The sequence below is a fragment of the Cryptosporidium ubiquitum genome (assembly GCF_001865345.1).
Source record: "Cryptosporidium ubiquitum isolate 39726 chromosome Unknown contig_5, whole genome shotgun sequence".
Lineage (NCBI taxonomy): Eukaryota > Apicomplexa > Conoidasida > Eucoccidiorida > Cryptosporidiidae > Cryptosporidium > Cryptosporidium ubiquitum.
This window is the reverse complement of record NW_021639809.1, coordinates 188,582-209,064: the sequence shown is the minus strand read 5'-3', so window position 1 is coordinate 209,064 and position 20,483 is coordinate 188,582. Positions and strand designations below refer to the sequence as shown.

At 31.0% G+C, this 20,483-nt stretch overlaps 9 protein-coding genes across 9 annotated transcripts; 4 read left to right on the top strand and 5 right to left on the bottom strand.

Annotated features, from left to right (window-relative positions):
- Positions 1 to 398: 398 nt before the first annotated feature.
- Positions 399 to 1,823, bottom strand: cubi_03169 (uncharacterized protein; the record flags this gene model as incomplete). Its single annotated transcript, XM_029020182.1, has 1 exon — positions 399 to 1,823. The coding sequence occupies one exon, from the start codon at positions 1,821 to 1,823 to the stop codon at positions 399 to 401; it is 1,425 nt and encodes a 474-aa protein (XP_028876189.1).
- Positions 1,824 to 3,042: 1,219 nt separating this feature from the next.
- cubi_03168 (uncharacterized protein) lies at positions 3,043 to 5,109 on the top strand (the record flags this gene model as incomplete). Its single annotated transcript, XM_029020181.1, has 1 exon — positions 3,043 to 5,109. The coding sequence occupies one exon, from the start codon at positions 3,043 to 3,045 to the stop codon at positions 5,107 to 5,109; it is 2,067 nt and encodes a 688-aa protein (XP_028876188.1).
- Positions 5,110 to 6,198: 1,089 nt separating this feature from the next.
- cubi_03167 (uncharacterized protein) lies at positions 6,199 to 7,299 on the top strand (the record flags this gene model as incomplete). Its single annotated transcript, XM_029020180.1, has 1 exon — positions 6,199 to 7,299. One exon carries the CDS (start codon positions 6,199 to 6,201, stop codon positions 7,297 to 7,299), a length of 1,101 nt encoding a protein of 366 aa, XP_028876187.1.
- Positions 7,300 to 7,528: 229 nt separating this feature from the next.
- Positions 7,529 to 9,894, bottom strand: cubi_03166 (pantothenate kinase 4; the record flags this gene model as incomplete). The annotated part of the gene is made up of 2 exons (XM_029020179.1): positions 7,529 to 8,833; positions 9,388 to 9,894. The coding sequence occupies 2 exons, from the start codon at positions 9,892 to 9,894 to the stop codon at positions 7,529 to 7,531; spliced, it is 1,812 nt and encodes a 603-aa protein (XP_028876186.1).
- A 626-nt stretch (positions 9,895 to 10,520) lies between these two features.
- cubi_03165 (uncharacterized protein) lies at positions 10,521 to 12,691 on the top strand (the record flags this gene model as incomplete). The annotated part of the gene is made up of 3 exons (XM_029020178.1): positions 10,521 to 12,177; positions 12,262 to 12,372; positions 12,435 to 12,691. The coding sequence occupies 3 exons, from the start codon at positions 10,521 to 10,523 to the stop codon at positions 12,689 to 12,691; spliced, it is 2,025 nt and encodes a 674-aa protein (XP_028876185.1).
- Positions 12,692 to 12,965: 274 nt separating this feature from the next.
- cubi_03164 (uncharacterized protein) lies at positions 12,966 to 13,901 on the bottom strand (the record flags this gene model as incomplete). The annotated part of the gene is made up of 1 exon (XM_029020177.1): positions 12,966 to 13,901. The coding sequence occupies one exon, from the start codon at positions 13,899 to 13,901 to the stop codon at positions 12,966 to 12,968; it is 936 nt and encodes a 311-aa protein (XP_028876184.1).
- A 741-nt stretch (positions 13,902 to 14,642) lies between these two features.
- On the bottom strand, positions 14,643 to 17,369 carry cubi_03163 (ubiqutin C-terminal hydrolase of the cysteine proteinase fold; the record flags this gene model as incomplete). The annotated part of the gene is made up of 1 exon (XM_029020176.1): positions 14,643 to 17,369. The coding sequence occupies one exon, from the start codon at positions 17,367 to 17,369 to the stop codon at positions 14,643 to 14,645; it is 2,727 nt and encodes a 908-aa protein (XP_028876183.1).
- A 646-nt stretch (positions 17,370 to 18,015) lies between these two features.
- On the top strand, positions 18,016 to 18,954 carry cubi_03162 (uncharacterized protein; the record flags this gene model as incomplete). The annotated part of the gene is made up of 1 exon (XM_029020175.1): positions 18,016 to 18,954. One exon carries the CDS (start codon positions 18,016 to 18,018, stop codon positions 18,952 to 18,954), a length of 939 nt encoding a protein of 312 aa, XP_028876182.1.
- Positions 18,955 to 19,236: 282 nt separating this feature from the next.
- Positions 19,237 to 20,217, bottom strand: cubi_03161 (uncharacterized protein; the record flags this gene model as incomplete). Its single annotated transcript, XM_029020174.1, has 1 exon — positions 19,237 to 20,217. The coding sequence occupies one exon, from the start codon at positions 20,215 to 20,217 to the stop codon at positions 19,237 to 19,239; it is 981 nt and encodes a 326-aa protein (XP_028876181.1).
- Positions 20,218 to 20,483: the final 266 nt, after the last annotated feature.

Genomic DNA, 20,483 nt, shown 5'->3' with positions numbered 1-20,483 from the left:
AGATTACTTATTTTTAGATTCAAATCAATTTATATTTGACCCATTTTACAATAACTGGATACAAAGAGTGAATAACTTATAGGAATAATTGAGGAAATAGAGAGAATCTAATTGGGGGGAAAAAAATGTTATTGGATTAAATGATGAGAGAATTTTATTGTTTTTTTCCCGAGAAAAATCATACAATAAAACTATATATACATTATTATTCTATAGTAATAGGTGTTTAAAGCAATACTAGAAGTAATAATTTCTTTAATTTTGTTTTCATAGGTTTTTTTTTGGCATTACGTGTTTATTTGCATGCATAACATGCAAACATGCAAAAAAGTCCGCAAAATGTTAAACCTGAATATATTGTCCGTGTTTAACTTATGTTGTGAAATTATTACTAATATTTATTGTTGTTTCTCTCTCTCTTTTGCCTCAGTGTTTTCTTCACTTCTTGAATCTTGAATGATCTGATATTGATATTGGCAATGTAATTCCCAAGGAGAAAGGGATTTACAACCCAGCTTTGGAAGAACAACTGCTTGCAGTGAATTTAGTTCTGCATCCATGAACATTGAAGTAAGGCACTTTTTTGTATTAACTAGAACATTGAAAAAATGACCTGCAACCAATTTGTTTCTTAGAAAATCATCCAGCCTGTATTTTCCGTGTACACCTGGCATAAGTAAATCATTCATCATGCAAGAAATATTATTCAATTCTGGAATAAAATAATTTAAATCATTACATCTGTTCTTCTGCTCTCTAAAGAAATGATCAATTTCATTAAAACTTATCCATCCATCACAGTCAAAATCAATAATCTCAAACCAATACCTAATACTTCTTTCTGTTGTCTTATCTTCATCACTAATGTAAAAATAAATAAAATCATGATAGCTCATTTTTCGATCTGGGTTTACTTCATCCTGAAACAATTCCTTTTTCTCTTTTATATTACAATCCCAGATTCTTTTCAAGGCGCACTCAGTTATTGATCCAAAATCATGTTTTTTAAACTCATCCAAGGATAAATATTGATCTTCATCAATGTCTAACTCAACAAAACGACTGTATAAAACATAAAAGTGTTGGTAATTAAAGTAATTGATTAAGTCGTCAAATGATTCATTTCCATTCATATTTATTAATACATCCACCAAATTTGTGTTTTTAAAATCCTTAAACCTTAATTTTCGTAATTCTAGTGTATCCAATTCATAAAATATCCTAGATATTATTGTTTCAATATAGAGCTCTTTAAATATTTCATTTTTAACTAAAAATTGTAATGCTTTATGCCTATTTACTATTTCCTCCAATACTGGTTTAAATCCAAAAGGATAAATGTAATCCTTTGATTCTGACAATTTTGATAGTAACTTAAAATAATTTAACCCACCATAAAACTGAACCAAATTCAGTTTCTTACACACCAACTCCTCCACTTTATTATACTCTATCTGAACAGAATTTCTATGATTCAAATAAACTTCTGGAACTGAGTTTTTTACGTTTACTTCATCATTCATCATCTCATATAAAGTTCCTGAACAAAGCTTATTCATTCCTAACAACCCTTCTACTACTTGGGTTTCCCATTCATCATAATTAATACAGTTGTTCTCCTTATCTAGAAATATCTTCTTCAGTTTATCTATTATTTCCTCATTCTCTGATTTTTTTAAAATAGATGATTCATTTTTAGTATTATTAATTAAATTCACAGTGTAATTCCCACATGCTGTATTTTCATCATTAATATTTATACTAATTTTACTCGAGACAAACTCAAAAAATAAGCATTGGATGTCTTTATCCAATAGTATCATTATTACAAATAACCAATATTCCCAGTTAATTTATTCTACCCAAACTACTTTACATTATTAATATATTTTCAGATGAAACTTAATCTTGGAAATCTTATTATATTTTGTCGAATTTAATTAACCAACTAGACCCACATCAAAAGATTTCTTCTTCAATACCCTTATAATATTTATTTGTGCCAACCTAGATAAATATTCAACTTAAACCTTTGTTATTATAAACCAGCTCAATCATCCAACTTGCGTTATTATAGCCCTCATTTAATACCTAGTTTTATCTAAACTTTTTACCTGAAGAACTTGTTTAAGTTTATTATCAACTTTTTCCCTCTATTTCTCATTCTTGCTACAACTTTACATTACTTAATGAATAAAAGATTCCCGCCTAAAATTATGTATTACATGCAGAATTTGAAAAATAATAGTAATTATTTAAATTAGAAAATGAGGAACTATTGAAAGGTAGTCTTAAAGCTGTGTGATTAGTATTTAAACAGAAAGATTTGTATATGTATAATGGGTTATTTGGCTTCTAGCTAGCCCCAAAGCTCATTTTTTCCAGAAAGTAAATAACTGTACCTGTGGTAGGAAGAGAACATTAGTATTCTAAAAAATCTACTAGTAATATAAGCATTCATTTTAAATTCAGTGGCATTGGGCCACTACCTTAATAGTTTGGCGGGCCCAACTTTGCCTACTTTACAAAAGCTGCATGCAGAATATGCAAATATTCTGCATGCCTATACTTGTAGATAAAACTGCCCTGAATTCAAGTTCGCTCAAAATCGGTATTTAATTCTTATGAAAATCTTGCTTAACTGCAGAATTTTATTTGTCTCTTTATCTATTTGCCCTCTTTCTCCATCTCTCCCCCCCTTCGCTCATATTTCCTTCTCTTATTTTGCCTCCTCCATTCCTACTCTCTCTCTTTTTCTTCTCCTAAATTCCATTCTTAGTTCCCTTCTCCCTAAAATATTCATTTCTCGATATAAACTTTTGACCAAACAGCGCCAAAATAATGGCGCCAGACCAGAAAATAATTAAATTAGTATAAAGGCAAATAATAAAGGTAAATAAAAAATAAGGTCCAGAGAAAATAATAAGAATATAAAATTTATATATTTGTTCTGATGTAAAGAATTTGAGGAAACATTTTATTTTCTTGAAATTGAAAAGGAAGATTTTGAAAGTAAAATTTTTGTAGTTAAATATGAGTAGTATGGGTAGGCAGAACCCGTCCGTTTCGAATTTCAGAGAAAAAGGAGGAGTATATGTAGGAGCAGGTCGAAATGTAAATAAAACTCAGACAGTGAGTAATAATATGCCCGGGCCTACTTTGACAAAAGTTGATTATACATGTCCATTATGTATGGAAGAGATGGACGAAACAGATAGAAAGTTTTTTCCATGTAAATGTCGCTATCAAATATGTTTATGGTGTTTCTATCATGTTAGAGACCAGCTGGACAATAAGTGCCCGGCATGTAGGCAACAATACGAAAATAGTCTGACAAGCAGACCTTGCGATCGTGAAATCGAACCATTAAGCAAAGATGAAGGCTTTAATTGGTGTGGAAATACAGTTTCTAGATTAATTAATAATGAAAGTAATAAGACTCAAAATGATCATTCTGATACTATTGAACATATAGACAAATCTAATGAAGCTTCTAACTTGGAAGACATGAGGATTATTCAGAGAAATTTGGTCTATGTTGTAGGTCTAAATTATTCTATAGCTAAGAGAGAGATACTATCATGCGAAAACTCTTTTGGTAAGTATGGTAAAATCTTAAATATGAGGATTTTACCTAATAATAATGATACATGCAGTGCATTTATCACATATTACGACGAACTATCTGCTACTAAAGCTATTAAAAACATAAATGGGAAAAAAATGTTTGGACAAAATATCATTAGATGCTCATTTGGAACCAACAAGTATTGTAATAGCTTTATCAGAAACTCTATTTGTAATAATCCAAACTGTGCTTATGTCCATGAGATTGTTGACTCAAATGATTGCATTAGCAAATCTGAACTTATTAACTTCCACTCATCCAACAAATTTGCATTAAAACCCCTTAGAGAGCTTAAACAAAACGCCAAGAATGGACAGGAAATATACAACAAAGATAAGAAACCTATTAAGAACAAAGTTAGAAAGCCATATGCTAATTCCAACAACCAACACTATAACTGTACAGAAAAAAACGAAAATGACTACAGGGAATTACAAGGACAAGAGTGCCATGAGGAGATACAAAATTTACAAGAACCTACTGAAATACAAAATGATAATCAGCATACCCCTATTAACCAAGAAACTCTTGGAGAGTGTCAAATCTCTCAAATCAGCCCTGAAACTAATACAACACTAGAACAGAAACAAATTGCTTCTCAAGAACCTAAGGAATCTCATTTTACTAATGAAGAACAAATAAATGTTTATGGAGAAGAAAAGGGAAGAGAAGAGGACATAGTAAATAATATAGAAATAGAAAAAATGAAGGAAGATGAGAAAGTCCAAGTCAACTCTGATATCAAATGGGGGATTCATTTTGACGATAGTGTTGAAAGTTTTCACTCTATTAATCTTGGAAGTGGTAAATTCCATGAACCAGGAAACTGCCTCCCTGAAATCCATGAAAACTCTCAAAACACTACAAAAACTATGCCAAACAGCATATACTACTACCCATCCCTTAGTATTAACCAAGAAAAAGAAGAAAGGCCTATGAATTTGGAATACTCCAAAAACAAAAATTTACCTATACAAGAAATCCATATGCAAAAGTTTCCACGCCCTTTTATTTCAAACCATCACCTTGATAGCCATATTCCATTCAACCAGACCCAAATTCAAAACCATGTATACCCAATAAACGGTTTAGTACACCAGAGACCTATAGAGTATATTGACAACGTTAATCAAGATAATGATTTGCTTGAACTTGAAATTAAAAATAATATTGAAAAAATGATTGAAGAGGAAACCTGTGAAAGTGCTCCTCGTGCTCAAGAAAAACAGAATCCTTTTGTCAGCCTAAATTCTCTTGAAAATAGCCAACCCTTCCATTCCATATTTTCCAACCAAATGGCTCAAAACTGTGCCTCTAACAACAGAAAAACATTTTCAAATGTTCATGCTGGAATCATTCAGGGAATTCAAAATAGAGATATCAGAGAACAAATTAATGTCAGCAATCCTTCTCTTGAGAGTGGTATCAATATTCTTCGAGCTATTATGCCTCATGCAAATATCACAATTCAGGGTCAATAATGCCTAAGTGTCAGCCTTGACTTATTATCTATGTATTGCCGCCACTATTACTAATATACTATTAAACAATTACTACTTCTACTAATACTCTTATATTTATAAATACAATATTGAATAATATTTCTAATCAATCCAGGACTAATTTATCACAGATAACTATCCTATTTATTTGGCTCATCCTCAACCAAAGTAAGAAGACAAATGTCATTTTTGCATCGTCTCATTCAAATTGTCCTACTTTTTTTAGAAGATTTCAAAATTACATTTAGTATTTAATGTGCTTTAACTTATATTTAATATATATAAATTGAGATATTCCTTATATTTCCTTGATCTGATTTTTTATCAACCAGTTCCTTAAAAGCCTCTTTCATGCACATGCATGTATATTGGTTGGATTAGTTACAATTTCTTAGAGTTTTCCCGCCTGGTTTCCCCGCCTAACGTATTTTAAATATTTAAATAACTATTTTTTAAGTATCCGACAAGTAGTGCAAGCGGAATAGCTCAGAGGTTCAGAGCGTCAGGCTCATAACCTGAAGGTCCGACGATCGAAACGTCGTTCCGCTTAGTTTTTTGAAAAGGATTTTTTTTCCCCCATTAGAAAATTGACTGTGAAATGTTCATTATAATTAAATATTATTATAACTGGAAGGAAATTTTTTTTGTAGAAGTAAATTAGAATTATTAGCGATTACTTGAGCTACTATAAAAGAAAGAAAACACAAATTAAGCGGAAAACAGACCATTATACGGACTGTTATAGCTTCTAGACACTACAAGACTTGAACCCCCTTCCAAAATTAGGGAAAATAAAGTGCCCTGATGGCAAATAAAAATTGAAAGATGAATAAGAAAGACAGAAACTTTTAGATTAATGACAAATTTGCGTGAATATACCAATAATCAAGGACAATAATATACACAAGTTGTTACTGGTGCAAACAAAATCAGAGGCCTTTTACTACATATATTAATATTGGTACGGTAACACACTCGCAAGCAAGCCCAAATAGAGAGCTGGAGACAAAAGAAAGAAAAGACAAGGGATTAAGGGTTAAGAAGTACAAAGAATTATTTGGTAAAAGGATGAAGTCCCTCTTTGAAAAATACAGTCTAGATATAATTGGCGTAGGAGTTTTAAATGAAGTGCCAAACGATAGTCATTATGGTCTTGATATAGGAGGGACACTAATTAAGCTGGTTTACACATTAAGCTTGGAGAATGACGAGCTTTTTGAATATGAGCTTGAAAGCATGAGAAAGAATTTTTATGATATTGAGGCGCTGAAAAGTAACAAAAAGTATGCAATGTTTTGTCTGATAGCTCCAGTGAATAAGGAAATAGAGTTGCAAATTGGAGATGTTCTTGGATTTCTTAAGGAAAGAGGGCTTTACAAACCTAATAGCGTCCCAATGACAGGAGGAGGATCCGTGAAGTTCAAAAGTATGCTTGAATACAAATACCAAATAAGAGTTGTCCGATTTGATGAGATGCAAAGCATTGTGAATGGATGTTTTGAACTCTTTGGGAACCTATCAACTGGTAACCTTCATCAGGCACATTTTTATAGCATTTCAAAAGGAGAGACATTTCTTGTTAGAATGGACTCAAACACTAGAATATTTCCCAGTCTGGTAATTTCCGTTGGCTCAGGTGTCTCAATAATCAGAGTTGAGAACCAAAATAAATTTGAAAGAGTTTCTGGAACACGTTTTGGTGGAGGTACTGTTTTTGGGATCTCAAAGTTATTAGGAGTTGAGAATTATGGTGATTTATTGAACTTATATTCAAATTATGAGCGGAAGAATGGTCAATACTTGGGGGATTCAATTAACTCGAATTGTTGCTTCTTTAAAGAGTTTGTCAAGGAAGCCTCTGTATCCTCTTCTCCATCATCGTCTTCGTCTCAATATCTTGGAGAGGTCGAACTAAAAGAGAAATTTGTCCATAACATCGTAAATATGATGTACAGTGATCTTTCGTACCTTATATGTTTGATATCGTCAAATTACAAGTACGAAAACATAGTTTTTTGTGGAAACTATGTCTCAAATCATCATAAAATAATCATCAAGTCTATTAAAAAATACTCTCACATGCTGAATGATAAAATTAATATTTTCTTCCACTATTTAGATGGATTTTTTGGGGCAATAGGAGCCTACTTAAGCTACAAATGTAATTGAGTTCGATGTTTCTTTGATCCAGAACCAAGGCTGGCCAAAATCCTTGAATTTGGAGAATATGAAATACCAAGTTACCTTTATATAGTTATATTACTTATAATTCCAAACATTTTTAGCCCAGTAGTGGCATCTATATCGATTCCATCCTGCATTTTCCTCGATATAATATCGTCTATAGCTAATTCAATCACATGACTATCTTAATATTTTTAAATGTATTAATCCATGGTTAAACTATCTCTCTCTTTGTGAAAGTGAACTTGCCATGCTTGAACTGAGCAATTGTCTGGCCATGACCTTTTAACATGTACTTGTAAGTCAACAAACCTTCCAGTCCCACTGGGCCACGTGCGTGAATTCTTGTTGTGCTAATCCCAATTTCAGCACCAAACCCGAACCTGTATCCATCTGAAAATCTTGAAGAGCAATTGTGGAATACGCATGCAGAATCTACTCTGTTCATAAATGATGCTGCTAATAGCTCATCCTGAGTTAAAATCACATCTGTATGGTGAGAACCGTATTGGTTAATATGGTCAATAGCCTCATCCATGCTTGAAACTGACTTCACACACATCTCTTCAGAACTAAATTCGTGGTGATACAGGTCCTCAGTCAGCTCGCAAACATCATGTTCGCCTTCAAAATACTTTAAACATTCCTTATCTGAGTGAAACTTTATGTGTTTTTTCTGTTCCTTTAATCTTAACAATAATGCAGGTAAAAACTCGGATAATTTATCTTTATGAATTAACAAAGTCTCCAGTGAATTGCATGCTGCCGGATAATCCAATTTCCCATCTATCACAATTTCTACACCTTCTGATGTTTTTGCATCCACATGCACATATAACATGCACACACCATCCGCATGGCCTAATACCGGTATACATGTATTTTTTTTTATCATTTGGACAAGCTCATTGGACCCCCTAGGTATGACAAGGTCAATAAATTGGTTAAATGAGAGAAGTTTATTTATATCATCGTGAGAAAAAACCATTTGTACAATTTCTTTATTAATATTAATATAGTTTTTTTTAACTTGATTAATTGCATTTTCTATACAATTTAAAATCGCCCTATTGGTATTTATTGCCTCTTTTCCACCTTTTAATATTACTGAATTTCCACTTTTTATAGTTAATGAGCTAATTTGAATAGCCACTTCCGGTCTTGCTTCAAATATAACTAATATTACACCTATTGGGCAAGTTCTTCTATATAATTTTAATCCATTACTTGTGATTTCCCTAGATAATGTGCATTTTCCCAAAGGATCATCCAAATTCATTACATCTCTTACAGAGCTTATGCATGCCTTTAACTTTGATTCATCCAGAAATAGTCTCATTTTCATTGATTCCGAAATTCCATTCTTTTCAGAATTCTCTATATCTTTTTTATTTGCCTCCAAAATCTCGTTCCTATTCAAGTATATTTCCTCTGCAAGGTGTTCTAAAATTGAATTCCTTTCCTCAATAGTACTGGAAGATAGTTCTATTCCTGAATCCCTTGATTTTTTTGCAATGTCCTGAATATTAAAAAAATTTTCTGACATTTCAAAGTTATTGTCAACAATCCTTAGTTTTGTCTTAATTACACTCAATATATTCAATTATGTCAATAATCAAACCTATAATAATTAAAATAGTATTCCCAAATACTCACACTTGGGGTATTTCTTTGCTAAATAAGGCCATAAAACAATAAACCTTGAAAAAATTTAGATTTTTATTATTTAAATGAGAGGAAAAAAGTTTAATTAACGAAATAGTCAAATAAATTCAAATTTAAAACATTTTATCAATTATATTTTAACTTACTTGTCTGCAAATGGCAATAATAGTTTACCCGTTAACGAGAGGGTCTTAGTACGACAAAAACTCTCTATAAATACAATTTTTGAGCTTTTTATAAAGAGAAACTACAATTTAAAAAGTTAATATTCATATTCAAGTCATTTTAACTTATAGGATAATTTTCAGTCGAGGGAAATCTTTGTGAAAAGAAATCCAAAAAAAAATCAAATGTTTTCACTATCTAATTGACTGCATGTAACTCAAACCCCCTGCTATCTTAACTTACCTCCAATATCAAAGAGCCAAAACATATAGGAATGCATGTACCAGGGCCGTTCACTATAATCAAATCATATCTACCTTGGAATAACACCTTCATCGAATCCATAAGAGATATCAAAGTTGTTAATACTGAAGTGAGGTAACATTGTCCTACCTCTCTGCTTCTTTTTATCATATAAAATTTCACGTAGTCCTTTACATTACATGTTTCCACCTGTAGATTTTCAGAAAATTCGTGTAGCGCTTTTTCCAAACTAAACTTGTCAGTACTTGCTATCACACAACTTAAGGAAACTTTATTTCGTAAATCCATATCCCTTAATAGCATTAATAGCTCCGTTGTATGGCCCCCTGAACCTAAAACTGTCAATATCTTAACTTTATCACCACATTTAACATTTCTCTGTGGTTTTTCCTTATTATTTAAACTGAGTGATAGCCTCTTCTTCAGCCAAAAACAAAACCTTAATATAAACAATACAAATATTGTTATTCCAATGTTTCTGTACATTTTCCAGCTGGATCTTCATCAAATACTCATCTTAATAGAGCCGATATTAGTATTTAAATACTCACTTAAGATAGAAAAAAAGCCCATTTCCCCGCCAAAACGTAATTCAATGTTAAATTGTTGGTGAAAAGTAACTGTCAGAATGGACATTTTCTGGTATTTTTAATGAGAAATTAAAATCTAGGAAGATTCAACCGATTATTTGGTCTTCCTGAAAAAATTCTATTTTATTTCTGAACAATAATGCACCCTAAGTACATGCAGTTTGTTTGTGTTATGCATTTTAGGGGGAGATTGAGATTTCCGAGGTAATAAGATTCAATTAAAAAAGGTATAAATAAAATTTTAAACTTTAGATTCTATTGTTAATTTATTGTTTTTTAATTAATATCTGTTTATCACAGTCTATTTGTATTTTAACTACACACTTAATTTTATAAGGTTAATAATTAAATAGTAATATAATACTAAGTAAAATGGAGGGTGAGGGGCCGAATGAAAAAAGAAATATATAATATTTTCAGAGATAAGAAAAGTCAATAATGAAGAAACATCTTAATTTCTTCTTCTTAATCACTTCCTAAAGGCAAATAAACGTTTTTAATATTGCCAATTAAAGTATTTACATGGGAGAAACTTATAGGCTAGAGTATGAGAATAACCACAGAGATGAGTTTCCTCGCCTGGGCCAAGGATACCTTCAGATACCCACAATTAGAGTGATTCCTCCGGACTTAGGTTTAGATGAAAGAAGATTGCCAAGCTTTATGATAATAGTTAGAGAGAAATTCTTAATATTAAAAAGATGGATATATTATTTAGTTTATTCTACACTGTCTTGGTTTTCAAATAGCTTTTCCGGAGAAAGAAATGGAGACCAGATTTACAGATTATTTGTTTATGGGCAACTAATTAGTGTAATATCAGCAGCAATTTGGTGGGGTTTTTTTGGTACAGTAATCACATTTATGATGGAGTCGGACTTAGCAGCTGGGAATGCCAGACTAGTTTTTAACTTAATGCTCGTAATAATGTCTCCAGTATCAAGAGTTATTTCTGAAAAGATTTCAATGAGAATTATCTTAGTATATGTAACAATGCTAAGATCTTTTATTTGGTGTTCATATCTACCTTTTGTTTATGTCGTTGGAAGGTATTTTGGATATAAATCAATATTGGAGATTATTGGAAATACACAATTCTACATATTAATAGCTTTAGACGGTGCACTAATTTCACTATTGAATGTTGTTGACTTGGATTGTGGAGGACTAAATTATCTTTCTAATCAATATGACATCGAAATCACAGCAACTCAAAAATCCCAAGCAGTTTACACTCACCTGACAATCTTTGACGTTTCATTTATAGTGCTGAATCCAATTCTAGCATTTTCAATATTATCTTTAGTTATCTTTCGCAACTCAAAACAAGGAATTAATATAGTATTTTCAAACCAGGAATTAACTAAATACGATAACTTTGATTTGAGTAATTCAGGAATTGAAATTCCAATTCTTATTATAATTTCAGTATTTCAGGCCCTTTCAACCACTTCAATCTTTTTTTATAAATTTGGTATTCCAATCAGTAAAGAGTCCAGTTTAACTACCAGCGAAGATTCTGGTGAATATTATATGAATGTTAATCAAGAAAGAGCTCAAAAAGCCTTTGAATATGAAAGAAGTGTTGCAAATCCCTCGCATAAATTTAGCATAAAAGAAATTCAGAACGAAATCTCCAACTTTTTGGAAGGTTTTGTATTCGTTAGCCAAGATATTAATATTAGAAATAGGATCTTTTGTTTAGCATTTGAAACAGCATTTGAGGATGTCATGATTTCAATCATTATTCCTTTAACAATTATCCATTTATCAAAAGAATTGGTAGAAAAGATATATTTAGAAACTCAGAATCTCGAAGATTATTGGGCATCGATATCTTTATTCTTGGTAGCAATTACTTTAGGATTCGGAAAACTCTCCAGCTTTATTGTTACTTGGAAATACCAAAAAGAATATATACAAAACAGAGAATTTGAAGTCAATGCAAACAACGACTTTGAGTACAACTTCTCTACAAATAACCGCACAATTTCCTCAGAATTTACCCCACCATCGACTGATATTTCTTATTCCAAATTTATTACCCAGTTTCTTAACGAAAGCAATCTTAATCACCTTTTCCTACAAATTTCAATCGCAGACCTCTCAGTTATTCTCCTACCAGTATCCATCTCCATCATGAAAATTTATTCTGAATTTTTTTTCATGCAAATTACGTGTAAGTTGTCCACAAAAATGCATGCAATGCATGCAATATAAAAGTGCGCGCATTATTGTGAGAAATTTATCATTTTTATTTTAGGCATTTGTGCAATATTTGTGTTTTCTGCAATTTTTTTTGGGTGTTACTCGGTCCCAAAGATTGGTTTGAGTATAATATATCAACTATTTACAGATGATGAAAAGAAGCAAGGTAAGTTTAACTTATTATCAAGTTCTCTAGGTTTCAAAAACATTTGTCCAACTGCCTCTTAGGAAAAATATCTGCATTTTCCGGAATTATTGTCACAGTTGTTGATGGCCTTGTAATATCATTTATTTCTTTGATTCTTCATATAACAAACAACTTCTTTGGCTCATTCAACGCTGGATTATATGTTATTTCAATCATTTACATTTTGCATGCAGTCATAGAATGGAGGTATGCAACCAAATACAGAATTGACTGTTTGACTATCAATCCAGACTTGGAGCATAAAAAAAACGGTAATATAAGCATTTCTTCCGTTTAAACTAAGAAACTCAACAATACAAGACCTAAATTAAGATTAAACACTTATTAAGTAGCTTGATATTTTATACAATTTAGTTAATGTGCTAATAATATTCGAAACTATTAATAAATTTTCCTACATTACTATATAAATATTTATATATTATTTGTTTGTTCGTACAGTTTAGAAATAAATATTTGTCTATATAAGGGAAAATAATTGTTAAATATAAATCAAGCAAAACCAGTATTACTTGAGAGGCTCCTCACCCTTCAACAAGAAAACTGAATCCTTATACCATCAAACTGTCATAACTTCTCTCCCTTCCAGCTTCTCTTCTAGTATCCATGGTAGATACTGAATCTCTGGAATTTGATCTATATGACGAATTTTGATGATCTGGAATGTAGCTATTTCCTCTGCAAGGTGAAGTACCTGTTTCTGTCTTTCCATATCTCACTAAAGTCTTGCAGTTGGGACAAATAGCATTACGGAGAAGCCAAGCATCAATGCATCCTTTGTGGAAACAATGTCCACATGCTGGTAAAGTTCTTATTTCTTCGTTCAATTTAAAGTCTTCAATGCAGATCGAGCAAGGATCATTAAATTCCTCAACTTTAACTTTGCTTACAGGCAAAGCAGCTACTTCAACTGGGGTAAGACCATGTCTAATAAAGTGGATACCATAATCTGCAAGTAGTCTAAGTCTTCCCCAACGTCTAACAACTTCATCATTCTCTAATAATAAGAGATCTTCCTCTGCTCTTCTAACTCTAAACTCGAAGAATATGGATATACCAATAAAAGCAGTATAAGCAACGATCCAAACATAGCAAAGTACTAACCAGAAGATCAAAAACCAAGGATGGCTTGTACCAGCTCCAGCTAAACATTGTGGAGTCTTAGCTTCAATGTTCTTTAGCCAAATAGTACCGACTACAGTCCAAGAAAGGAAGAAAGGAAAAATTAAACAAACTACTGATAAATTTAACCAGAATGGTGCTCCTGAGGTACTACTATATGGTAATACATCATCACTTCCTTCTGTGAGATAACTGGAAACATAGTGAATTACTCTGAAAGCAATAATTGTTATATAACTTATAATTAACCAAAGCTGTATTGGATGGCAACATGTAGAAAAGCTATCCCATTGAGATATTAAATCTGCACTTGAATACATAAATGCCAATCCTAAAATAGCATCATTAATTCCAAACCCTGTCATTTTTTTCAGCTAATTTAGGCCAATTTCCATATAGCAAGTAAAAGACAAAGTTTGAAGCTGTAAAAATGTAAATATTTTAACTAAGAGGGAAATTATTATTGAAGAACGTTTATTAGTTGTTCTTACTTGGGTTGATTTTTTGGAAATTTAACTGGAAAGTCTATGAAACTCCTTTTGGGGAAAATAATTCTCAAGTATTCACACTAAAAATAATCAAGAAGCATTAAAAACCTTTTTTCTTCTCAATAATTTGACTGTTTGTAGTTCTCCTTATAATGTTTTAATGGCATGTATAACTGTTCAGATAACCAAATATGTTTTTTGATAATCTATTTCAATCCAAACAACAGAGCTTAACTTAAATTCCTAAAATGCACCTCTCTTTAAATATTAATATTATATTTTTTGATATTTAATTATTAATACATCACGTTTTGTCTTACATAAAAATTCCTGCCATTTTTTATACTAACTATATCGTGATATTATACACAATAATTACACATTTTTCCCTTTATTTTCTATTCTGAAAGCATTTTTTAGATTGCACGATACTTTATGTCTCGTAAATCAGCATTTTATTGCATTGCATGCGGACGTCTTGTCTACCGGTAACATGTAATTTACATAAAACTACAATCAAAGAAAAATAGATTAATATTTTGAGAGAAATATGAATAAGAAATTAATATACATAATTATTGAATAGAGGGAGGGAAGTTTTCTTTGTTAATTAAACATTTAATTATCCGCTAGCAAAGCAAAAATAAGAAAAGGATTTTCACTAGATTTTTGAACCTGATAGAATGACTCAATGTTTGATACAATGCTGTCATTATAATTAAACCAATTCGGATTTTTTTGTTTATAATTATCATAAAAGTGTTTCCTTCCTATAGCAAAGTAATGTCCAGAGGATGTAGATTCTCCTTTGTGAAAAACTAGAGCATAAATGATGTATTTGTGATTATTTAGTATGAAGAAATCATTAAACTTTATTTTAAGTTGTGTTTGTTTTATAGCTTTATTTAGTTTTCGGTCCCAATAGTAGTTATGAATTGCCAAAACAACGTACTTGGAGGGATTCTTTAATGAAATCCACCTTTTGGAAGCACTTTTTTGTTGACAATGGTCACAATCAAGAGAGTTTGGAATTTTTTCTGCTGAAAAGTAACTTTTAATTAGAGAATCTAAAGTTATTGTGTCATTATTTAGGTTAAAACTTTCTCTGTTAGATGATCCAAATGGGGTGTTATTAAAAACGTACAAATCAATTATGGACAATGAATAACTTTCTTTAGATTGGATTACTCCACAAGACAAGCATTCAACAAAATCTTCTGTTGTCATCATAAAAGGTAAGCAATCATCATCAATATTTGTTAATAAATATCTTAAAAATTCGCAAGCATCATGTTGTTTTCCGAAACTGAACTGGTCTGAGATCTCTCTAATAAACCTTATATCTATTGACTTAGCATCATCATTATTGTAAAGTTTCCCAATTATGTCATATTTTCGATCTTTTTTTATCGGTTCCAATAAATAACTCAGAGATTCAAAAAGATAAAGGATTAATTTATTTGGTTTTGAGAAATTGTTTCTCATGTATTCATGAAGCCATTCCAAGAAATAGTAACTCAATGCCAGGCATTGAATTGTAGAATTTAAATAACAAGTATTTCCAACATTTCTTATTCTTTTGTCCTTTTCATTTAAAGTCAAATAGTTATTTATCAGCCTAGACTTCCAACTATTCTCACTTGGTTTCTCTCCATATTCACTATAAGTCTCCTTACCTCTCTTTTCATCTCTGTTTTTGAAGCTGTCACTAGTACCTACCAGTAATATGCTCTGCAACTTGTATAATCCTGAAATTGCCTCAAACTCGTTTTTTGAACAATCACCCAATCTTAGTCTTTTTGTCAAATCTCTTATAATTTCATCCAACAAATTTAAAGCTTCCAAAGTTTTGGGCCTATCCAAGTATTTCCATACTTCTAAATTAAATATTTCCAATAATAAATCCATTACTGACATGTCAAATGTCCCGCCAGATGATGTGTTTTTGCATGAATATAATATTAAATTAATTATGTGTATAATTGATTGCTTTTTATGCTCGAATTCTAGTGAATTACTGTCGCATATTGAAGTGATGATATCCAAGAGAATTTTTTGGATAGTATTTTGTTCCGGATATTTTATCAGGAAGAAAGCTAAAAAGAAGTAAATTGGGATGGTTTTAATGCAAGCTAAATACTCTACCTGGTCTTGGATTTGGCTTTGGTTTTGATCTGGGTTTGAATTCGAGATTAAAACGTCCAGTGTTCTAGAAAAGATTTGTATTCTATTTTGATCAAAATTGTTGAAAATCTCAATAATTCCTCTATAATTTACTTCTAAAAAGTTAACATCGTCAGATAGTAATAAGTAATTTATTAGGAATTGAGTGGACTTTATTACATATAAAATACACCCTTGAAATGCATCGGTAGGCCTATAATCTAGTATTAATCTGAAATAATATTCTAAAACTGCACTAGGAGCTTCTAAATCTTTCCTAATATGTAGGGAAAAAAGGATTCCATTTAGTTTACCTTTAATAATGGCCTCTTCATCTTTTTGGTCATGCTTAAAAGTTAGAAATATGTCATACCTATTCCAATTCTCTATCATCCAATAAACCACTGGAATCAGTGGAAGGTCATAAACTTCTTTAATATCGAAAATTTGTAATATCTCTTTCATAATATATTCAAAAAAAGTCCACAATTGTATATTTAATTCATTTAGTTTATTTTCATTGAACGAAAGCTCAAGAAGGATTGAAAGAAAAGAACAAATTAGTGGCAGACTCTTTTCATAATATTCTTTTGAGTAAATTCCAAATAAGTTTTCCACTATAGACTTTAAGTCTAACTTTATTAACTCAGAAAGAAGATCTCCTGAATACGTAGATACTAAGTCATTCAAGTTCTTCATTACTATTCCATTAATCGTCAGATTCTCAGACAAAAGCTCCTCAAGCGATTTCTCTGAAGTATTTAGTGAAAAGCCATTCATACATTCATTTTGGTATTCCTCTTTTTTTAATATATTCGTTGAAAACTGAGATTTTCTGGAGCCAGAGTCTATATTTGTTGGAAAAGTAGGTATCGAACTTTCTGATGATGATCCAAAAAAGTAAGGTTCCAAATCTAATCCCGGGGAAATTTGAGAGATGCTGCAATCTGTGCGAATAGATCCAGAAAATTTTGTTGAAATAGAAATAAATGGTGATGAACTCACTGAAGAGTATGAATCTGATACCGAACTTTTTGTAATCGAAGTGGGACTACCAATATCTACTTCATCAACTCCTTCCTCTAAATTACTTCTGGCTACATCTTCATTATTTTCCTCCGAATAGTTAACTATACAAAAAAGTCCACTTTCTCCTTCCTGATGTTCATCTTTGTTTTCCATCGTCAATTTAGGACGTCATTAATAATAAACTGAAGTTTTCATATACCTATCCATCCACCCATCTAATTATTCTACACACAATTTAACTCCTTATGTGAAAATCTGTCCTATCTATTTCTCTATCTTTTTAATTTTCCTGTTCTTAATTTAACTCACTTAGCTCACTCTTTTTTTTCCCCAACATTTTAAAATTCAGTTTCCCGCCTAAATTCTACGGTACCACACTTAATAGATCCATCGAAAAATATTTTTTAAAAAAATTCAGTAAGGTAAATATCCTAAGAAAAAATGAGCTTTGATTGAGAATTTACTGATTTATTGAATGAAATTCTACTTTAATGAGTCTAATTATTGGATTTTTTCAAAATATTAAAAAGATCAAAATTCTCAAAATAACATGGGTACCGAAAAAATGTAAAATGAAAAATGTAAAAAAAAAGAGGATAAAAAAAAGTTTAGAGGGGACAGAAATTAAATAAAATAAATAACTTGATTAATTCTAGTTTCTTTTTTAATAATACTCTATTCAACACTTATCATGAACTTTGAAGCAAAAAAGACCTTTTTACTGCTCATTTTTCCCTTTTTAAGTTTATTCATCCAAATAAAAGGAGCATATTCAAACGATCTAAATTTAATAACATTTATGGAAGCCATTAAACTCTCAAAAAATGAGACTAATCATACATTTCAAATCAACAAGAAGACAGAAGATGAATGTTTTCGTTTTTTCCCATCATACTTTTCCTTCTTGGATCAAACTGAATTAACGGGAACTCACAAAAAGAATATATTAGCTTTAGTTAAATATCATTTTCTTTCTTGGATTAATAAATCTGATGAAATCCAAATAATGAATTCCAAGGGTCATATTTTGACACTCATGGAAAAGTTAGAACTGGTTAAAAAACTTAGAGAAAGTGATTCTCAATCATTAGTAATCACAGAAAACTATGTAATGTATAACATCTTATTTAATGATTCGAATTATAATGGAGTTTTTAATATTTTAAATTTTTGTGATCATTCTGACTTTTACAAAGAACAAAACCTGGAACCAAACCACATTTTTCTCAACTTTGATACATCAGAATTCATAGTTAATAATAGAATGAACAATAAGACTTTAATTGGTAATGAAAGAGAATTTATGTATGAGGAAAATTACTTCTTTAAGAAGATTTTAGACAAATACTCAACTCAAAACAACTTTTCCAATTTTAAAAATGATTTTAACCCTGTTAAAACTGTTATTTTTAAGGATCTTGAAGGTTTTATGAACTCTATGGATAATGAGATCCTTGGCGGTAAAAGTAATAATAAGGTGGAAGGAACCAAAAAGGAGAAAGTTAGAAAATTCAAGGCTGTTGAAGCAGACAAGAATCTTAAGAAAAGTACCATGGAAAAAAGAAAGAAAGAACTTAGTAAGGGTGGTAAAAATGTAAAATATACTTACCTCCCTAAAGAAAGAACTAACTTGAGAAAAGGAGAAAGCAAAAAACCCTATAAGAAAATAAAAAATAGTAATTTTTACTTAGATAAACGTCCAATCGTCTCAAATAAAGTTTATATTGTTAATCAATGAGACTTAATATATATTAAAGAAAATTAAGGTAAATAATTCTTTAGTTAAATATTTACTTATTAAAGATAATTAGTAGTATTTTCTTATATAGAGGTATAAAGCTGATATTAAGTTTTAATTGTTTGTTTTCTCATTAAAGCTCAAAAATGCTTACATTGCTTTTAAATCTTTAACTACATGAAGTAAGCTTGATCAAATGACTCAATAATCAATACTTTATAATAATAAACCGTCTAGATTAAAGTCTTAATGTATATTAAAAATCTCCAATTACTTAGAGGTTTATCTCCTGCAACAGCAACAGTAAGAAGTGAGGCAGAATAAGAGTATGATCACAATTGGTACTGTGTAAATAATGATCCAAACAACATACTCTGGAATTCCATACTTCTTGAAGAATGAATCTTGATCATCATCATCATCATCATCTTTATCTTGATTATTTGGTTTACTTGTCGATTCAGAATAATCCCCAGTAGCACCCTTTTGATAATCTTTAGTTGTAGTAACCGAAGTATTTCCTGTGCCAATTCTTTTTCTAATGTTGACCAACTTAGATACAGCCTTTAAAAATCCATCCCCATCAAAACCAATGTGTTTAGTTTCAGTTTCAGTTCCAGTCTCAGTTTCAGTTGGTGTGGCAGAAGTCGACTGAGATTGACTTGTACTCTCATTTTCTGATACACTATATGTACTGTCCTCATTGGTATAATCTTCAGTCCCAAAATCGTCAGAAGTCTCCTGAGAAGTAGTACTAGGGCTAGTCTGATTCATTTTCATAAATTTTTGGGTTTCCCTTGATCCTTTGTTTGTTTTAACAGTGCTTTTAGTTCCGAGTGTCTGATAAGAACCCTTAACTGTAGTAGTCTTGGTTTCTCCGATATTAGAAGAGGTGTTTTCATCATTGGTTTGGTAAGTACCTAAATCTTGAGTACGTGTCGACTCGGTTTCAAAAGCGTCAGATTCATCGTAGGATTCCCCAGTCTTTGTGTAGGTATCTGGTTTATAGTTTTCGGTTGTATAAGTGTCTCTAGTAGTTTTTGTTGTACTTGACTTTTCTCTTTGAGTATCAACAGATTTTGAACCTTCTTGAGAATCAGTCTCAAAACTAGTTTCAGTTTTAGAACCCAAATCAAAAACTTCGTTTCCTAAAACGGAACCATCCACTGAAGCAACATCTGCAGAATCATGAATCTGTAAAGCATTTAAAATTCCAAAAATATAGAATGAGATTAGGAAAATCAGTTGGAAAATTGATTTCATATTTATTTTTTAATTAATTCCACTCACTAATTAAAATGAGCATAGTCTGACTCAATTCCGGAAAGTCATGTAAGTAGTCCACATTAATTCGAGTATATCATGTTTTTTGTTAATTACCGGTTTTCTGCAATTTTGCGAGCATAAAATCTACTGTTTTAGACAAAACAGGTTGACCTTTTTTTGTTTTCCTCATCAAAACCCTCTTTTTGTTGTATCTTTCTTTAACTCTCATTTTTTTCTCTTGTTCCAATCTTTTCTTTTCCATA